This window comes from Hyposmocoma kahamanoa, unplaced genomic scaffold (assembly GCF_003589595.1).
Source record: "Hyposmocoma kahamanoa isolate Upper Pololo Valley unplaced genomic scaffold, ASM358959v1 63, whole genome shotgun sequence".
Taxonomy (NCBI): domain Eukaryota; kingdom Metazoa; phylum Arthropoda; class Insecta; order Lepidoptera; family Cosmopterigidae; genus Hyposmocoma; species Hyposmocoma kahamanoa.
The window spans coordinates 2,299,426-2,307,014 of record NW_020653851.1 but is presented as its reverse complement, the minus strand read 5'-3'; the positions used below and the strand labels follow the sequence as shown (position 1 = coordinate 2,307,014).

Below are 7,589 nucleotides of genomic sequence, written 5' to 3'. Positions count from 1 at the left end.
CTGAAACAATAGAAGTAACGTTGGACCAAACAATTCACTAAGAAATCATCTCCAATGTGCTGCATTTGCAAATTGCTACGAAATTAATAGCAATGGAAAACATGAGAATATAAAGTTACCAATAGAGTTAGCATGATAAGGTGCGACTTGAGCGAGAGCGACATAAAACGCGAGATACTGCTATACTCCCATAGATAATAGTATGCGTAAGAGTAAGCGCGATATATTATTATATCGCGCTCTCTCAAGTCGTGTTCTATCGTGCTATCCCTGCAGAAAATATAACTATAGTCTGTCATGTCATGTAATTTTTTGAAAACGGAGTAAAATTACATTTCCAGGGTTGTCAGTGTTCATAAAATTTGAAATAGTCATGTTGACAGTTTTATCAGTAGATTGTGAAAGAACGTATAATTTTGTCAAAAATATCTGACTTGTGAATGTTACTACGTTCTAATGTCTACTAACTGCGTTGTCTTTATTCTTATTTTGACAATTGGCCTATCTAGGATGGAAATAAATATTTATTCATATATATTTTAATGAGAATAGGTGGATTGGATTATCTATGTTGAATTAAACAAAGTTCACATTTCTAATAGAACTTCATTCATTCATTTTATTTCTAATAGAACTACTAATTCTAAATGTGTATATGTATGAACTTATAAAAATTGTCAATTTAAATGGATCTATGCCCAGCAGGACGAATAATGGGTCGATTATGATTAAAATAAAACAAGTTCCGTTATTTATTGCATAAGCGTAATTAACATTCTGTCGATAGTCGATAGATTATTTATCGACTGCAATCACTAGCTGCTTGCATGCGGGTAACACTTTAGCGCAAAGAACTGTATATTTTACTACATCTTCAAAAAAGACAGAATTGAAAAATAACACATAGTAATAACGACAGAAAGAATAGCTTCATTACACTTCCACAAGAAAGAATCGTGCAAGTGGCGAATGTTTTCCCGTAGGGTTGGAGCCGAATATCTTTTTACCCTCATTTTTGTGTTTATTACTGACAATATGATAAGCAGCGGTGTGCAAAAAAATCTGTTAATAAGTTTTTGCGACACCGTTTTATGTACTTTTATTTATTGTACGCGTATATCGCTTGTTATAAAAAAAATACTGTTGGCACTGGCTGAATAAGAATCCCTCAGCTTCGATACTAAACATTGTATGTTATATGTTTTCATTCTATTGTACGTCCCACTGCTAGGCATGGGTCTACTTTAAGGACATGCCAACTTATTGAGGACTTCACACATTTTCCAGGCGTTGTAAATCTTCTTCGAGATGGAGATTTCACCACGATGTTTTTGTTGAGGGGTATTGTTACTATACGTTCACAAATGTAAGCAAATTAAAAAGTCATAAGTAATAAGTACATGCCGCCACGAGATTCGAATCGCCGACATCTGTATTGAGATGCAACCGTTTTCCCATAGGGCTACTGCCCTCATAGTTATGACAAAATGTGTAACACCAAAACTGTGTGTCTTGTCTTTTACTTTATTATCTTATTTTGTTTTATACATGTTTTATTTATCCCGATGTATCTGAACACCGCCTCCAAGTTCACAGGCTCTTATCTAGTTAGGTTGTCAGAGTTTCCAAACTTTGTTACGCCTTACATTAATGGTCTGTATTATTTTGTACTCGCACTTATCTCTCTTTGCCCGATTACCCGGTACGGTTAACAAGTCTTTGTTCGATCTATTAACAAATTTATTCAGTATTTTGATTAGAATTACATTTGAAAGGTGAATTAGTTTTCAAAACGTATCTTTGTGTTTTGTTTTAATAATTAGTGAAGTTATTTTACAGTTCCATAACGTAAAACACCTAAAAATCCTTAAAAATAAAAAACAACAAATCATCATCTGACGTGTGCAAGTTACTGTGATCTGTGAAGTGTTCAAGTGACTACCGGCTTTATGTCCTTAAGTCAACCGTGACATTCGCGTGCACCGCCACTGCAGTGACGTTGTCCCCGCCGGCCGCGTAGAATATACAACGTATCACCGACATTGAATTCTGCCTACGCGCACTGCCTCAGAGAGGCAGTAGAAGTTGTCATATTTTTCACAAAAATTCTATTTTTCAATTTTTGCATCGAATTGTCTATAATTGTGTAGTAATCAACAAATTTTTGTGAACAACGTCTGTTCTGACTATTGGTGTAGTACCCTTTGTACTTGTGTGTATCACCAATAAACAAATCTATGTCTGATTCAGAGATAAATAAGAGAGTAAAGGCAGGAATTCCGCCATCTAGCATTGTAACTCGCCGGAACAAAAGAAAGGAGGACATGGACGAATCGATTATTCAGCAGTTCGCTGATATGAAGGAAGAAATGAGAAAAATTATGTCTCTTTTTTCGACTACTCAAGGGAAAGAGATTCTCACTACCTTACAGGAAATTAAACAATCGAATCAAAACATAGAGGCATCGATTTCGTTTCTAACGGCGCAAAATGACGAATTTAAAAAGAAAATAGAGCATTTGGAAAATCAGGCAAAGGACGACAGACGTTACATCGCAATTTTAGAAAATAAAATGGAGGATATGCAGGTTTTGAGTCGCAAGGCAAACTTTGAATTGAAAAATGTACCAAAGAAAAATAATGAGACAAAAGAAGACCTTATTGAGATGGTTGTATGCCTTTCTCAAAGTATTGACTGCAAAATTACTAGATCAGATATTAGGGACATATATAGAGTGCGAGGGAAACAACCTGATAAAGTAAATACGCCAATTATCATTGAAACCGGATCAACTTTACTTAAGACAGATATCCTGAAGATGGGAAAATCGTTTAATAAAAGACACAAGGCTAAACTGTGCGCTAAACATCTGGGAATTAAAACACAGGAAGATACCCCTGTGTTCTTATCCGAACATCTAACTGTAAAGGGATCTCGTCTATACTTCCTGGCTCGAGATCTTTCAAAATCTAAGGCCTACAAATTTTGCTGGACTGCATACGGAAAAATTTATGTACGGAAAAACGAAAATACATCGATTATTTCGATTAAAAGTGAGGAACAAGTGCATCAACTTCTACTAGAAGAATGACTATTGGTAAAGATAGTTTTCTTTATTGTTTTAATAGCTACTTTTATACTGTCACAATACCAGTTTACTTTAGAAATAGTTGTTAACCATGTTGCTACTACATACGAGTATATCAAAACACACCCAATCCTTTTTAATGAAGATTTTTTACAAATTTACACACGTTTGCATAACCGAACCACAACAATTCTTCACACACTATATCACATATATTTAAACCTACATATTATATATTTAAAATACATACAAGCCGTTTTTAAGTATCTGTTAACCGTTTCATTCCAAAAGCAATGCTGTAGTATAGAAATTACGTTCATACCTAGAATTACTTATCCAAATGGCTGATACATTACAAACATTGAATGAGATAGACAATATTGAAATTGCGCGGACCATTGAATGCGATGCCTCCGAACTCTCGAAGCATATCCATGTAAATAAAAATGACCTAACCATTATTTCTCAAAATATACGCAGCATATACAGTAACCTAGACGATTTAATGCTTACTTTATCTACCTTTGACTTCGAAACAGACATAATAGTTCTTACAGAATGCAGACTAAATCCTTCTAAACAAACTCCACAATTAGACAATTATTACTCATATGTCACTACTCGTCAACTAAACCAAAACGACGGAGTTACCGTTTACGTAAAAAACACATTACAACCAAAAATTATAGAGATAAAACTATCCGAAGCGTCTTGTATTCAGCTTGATTTACTAAACACTATTGTCCTATGCATCTATCGTTCTCCCTCTAATAGGTATGCTGAATGCTTTCTAAACTCTCTTAACACATATTTGGAGAGTTTAAATACACAAAAAAACATTATTATCACGGGGGACATAAACATAAATATAAAACCTAAACCCGTGGAAGAATCTTATGAACACAATAACCGAATAAATTACTTAGACATGTTATCGACTCATGGTATTCTCCCCGGTCATATACATCCAACTAGACTCAATAACTGTTTGGATCATTTTATGTTAAAAATTAATAAAAGAAAGCTATCCCCTTTTATTGCTATATTACAGTCTACTACAACAGACCATTTCACTACATTTCTTGCATTAACTAAAACTAAAAACGAACAAACTTTAAATAAAACTATAAAAACAATTGATTTCAAGGGAGCTTTAAAATATTTACAAGAAAATAATTTAGCTGAACTTATGTTTAGCGACGACCCCTGTTTTGTAACTGAACGACTTATACAAAAGCTTATGGATTCCATGGAGGAGAATTCTACTAATAAAAGGATAACAAACAGCAAACGTATAATAAAGCCATGGATTTCTACCGGTATTTTACGTTGTATAAGAAATCGAAACTATTTACAAAAGAAACTCCGGAAAGACCCATTTAATGACATTTTAAAAATAACGTACACTCGATACAGAAATTACTGTAACAATCTTATTAAAAAACTAAAAAGAAAATATGAAAGAGACTTACTTACTAATTCAGTTAATAACAACAAATTACTTTGGAAAAATATAAAAAACCTAACCTACACAAACAAAACTAAAAATCAAAGCCTACAATTATTAAAAACAAGATCGAGCCCTTTCGCTTCCTTAAATTATGTTAATGATTTCTTTGCTAATGTCGGTAAAAGTCTTGCCCAACAAATACAAAGTGGAAATTCAGGCGAACCAAACGACTTTCTGCGTGAATTGCCAACACAGGTGAACACCTTTGTGCTTCTGGATACAGACGTTGCGGAAGTTGAGTCAATTCTAATGAATCTAAGATCTGATAGTGCTCCAGGTTGGGATAACATTTCAACAAGTTATTTAAAGTTTGTACGAAACGAAACAGTTCCCATTATAACCCATATAGTAAACCTTTGTTTCCAAAAAGGTGTTTTCCCTACTCAACTTAAACACTCCATTATAACCCCAGTTCACAAGGGTGGGGACAGAGATGACGTCAATAACTATAGGCCGATATCAGTTCTACCGGTTATATCTAAAATATTAGAAAAAGTACTAAATATTAGACTATTACGATATTTAAATGATTATAATATATTATCATGTACTCAATTCGGATTTAGACAAGGTAAATCAACCGAAGATGCTGTTGCTGCATTGACTTCTTTAGTAACTGAACACCTTGATGGAGGAAGGAAAAGTTTATCAGTATTTTTAGATTTAAAGAAAGCATTTGACACCGTCTCTGTCCCAATTCTTGTACATAAATTGGAGAAAATTGGTATCAGGGGTACACCTCTAACTCTTTTTCAAGATTATCTTTCTGGTAGGAAGCAAAGGGTTAAGGTTGAGCAATATACCAGTGAAGCTGTGGATGTTACATATGGTGTTCCGCAAGGAAGCGTATTAGGTCCAACGCTATTCTTAGTTTATATAAACGACCTTTGCAATATGAAAATAGGAAACGCACAAGTTTTTTCATATGCTGACGATACAGCTGTCGTTTTCTCAGGGCATTCCTGGGATGAAATCAAAGTTAGCGTTGAGCAAGGGTTGGCCAAGATCAGCAACTGGTTGGGAAATAACTTCCTGACATTGAATTCCTCAAAAACTAATTATATATGTTATAGTCTGAATAGACGTACTCAACCAAATGATCTTTTTAATATTAAAATTCATACCTGTAATAACATAATTAATAAAACCTGCAATTGCCAACAGATAGAAAAGGTTAGTAGCACGAAGTATTTAGGTATTATGGTGGACCAGAGATTATCCTGGCATTCCCACATTGAACTGGTAACAGGAAGAGTCAGGAAATTAATATGGATTTTTAGAACACTGAGACACATTGTTCCAAAGAAGGAATCATACGATCAAAAGTCCTCAAAAACACTTTTTAATGATATATATGTTGCCCTGGTGCAGTCTGTTCTTGTGTACTGTATCCCCATTTGGGGTGGCGCGACGAAAACAAAGTTCTTGGAGGTGGAGAGAGCGCAACGTGCTTTGATAAAAGTAATGTATTTTAAAAAGACTCTGTACTCGACGGAAACTCTCTATCTTCTTAGTAATTTACTCTCGGTTAGAAAACTATATATATTGCAAATTATTCTGAAAAAGCACAAAACTCTACCTTATGACGAGAGCTTACTAAACAAGAGAAGGAATTATTATGTGGCTCAAGTCCCTATCATAAAAACAATGGCAGCTGGTATTCAGTATGTTAGCCGATCGGCCTATTTATATAACAAAATCAATAGAGAATTACATATATACAAACAAAACTTTTTTGAATGTAAATGTCTTGTAGCTAAGTGGTTGAAATCTCTTGGATATGAAGAAGTTGAGAAACTTTTGATATGTACAAAATAATATCCTCAGAAGTTCCTACTACACAAACACATATAATCTACACTTAGGTGATTGCATGATATTTACTGTCAAATTACACCTTAATATTAATCTAAATGTTATTGTATACAATAAATGACAAATAACACTTTAACTTTAATTTAATAAAAAAAAAAAAAAAAAAAAACTAACACCTGAATTTTTAAGTTTATATAGTTCTATTCATTATATAAATAAAGTACAACTAAGTGTAAGTTTTGAAATTATATAAGTACATTACATAGCTATAGAAGAGCGGAGTCCCCTATCACAGGCATTGTCATGCTTAAAAGGAGACTCCTAAAACTAATTATTGTAATTCTGAACTTGCTGATGAAATAAACTTATTATTATTATATTATTATATTATTATTATTACTTATAAATCTTGTTGAATGAAAATATAAATGAAGTACATTATTATTATTATTATGTTATGATATCAAGACGGGACGAAAACGTCGTACAATTGTTAATCTCAAGCCACGATTAAAAGACAGATTAAAAAACAGATTAAAAGTTAAGTTGAACTTATTTATTTACATATATCTCTTCAATATTATGTTTATTTTTTTATTTAATAGTACATTGGAAAAAAAACTCGTTAAATAAAAATAGGCGATGTTTATTTCGTAAAATTTTGACAGTGACATCTATATGCTCCTTGGCGACACTAACAGTTGACACTAGACTATAATTCCGAATACACGACGTGACAATCAAGACTCAGCTTATTTTATTTATTTTTCTTCATGAAAATGCGTGAAAAATAATTGAAATAACGTAATAACATACTTATCTTGTTTGGGCAGTTAAAATTCTCCGAATGTATATATTATTAAATATTTTAACATTATACTACAATAGGACGCTACAGTTCATATAGCGTTATTTCTTTCCTATTTTTAGTAAGGAATAGACAATATTGGTAAGTCATTTGTTCATTCAATCACTTTAGCAATAATACATTACTTCGTTGATAGGTTTGTCATGGTATGAATATGAGTAATATTATAATAAGCTTACTTATAAGCTTACATTGAAATAAGATTGTTTTTTGAAAGGTTATGGTAGGCCCTGTAATATGGAGATGAGCAGTCCTCTTGAGTAATCATGGTCTAGTAAAGTAATGGGACTTGTCAACTTACGTGTCA

General features: G+C 33.0%; 1 protein-coding gene across 1 annotated transcript; it reads left to right on the top strand.

Moving 5' to 3' along the window:
* The first annotated feature begins 2,324 nt into the window (after positions 1–2,324).
* On the top strand, positions 2,325–3,092 carry LOC113229912. Its single transcript, XM_026463603.1, has one exon. The coding sequence runs from the start codon at positions 2,325–2,327 to the stop codon at positions 3,090–3,092; it is 768 nt and encodes a 255-aa protein (XP_026319388.1).
* The last annotated feature ends 4,497 nt before the right edge of the window (positions 3,093–7,589 follow it).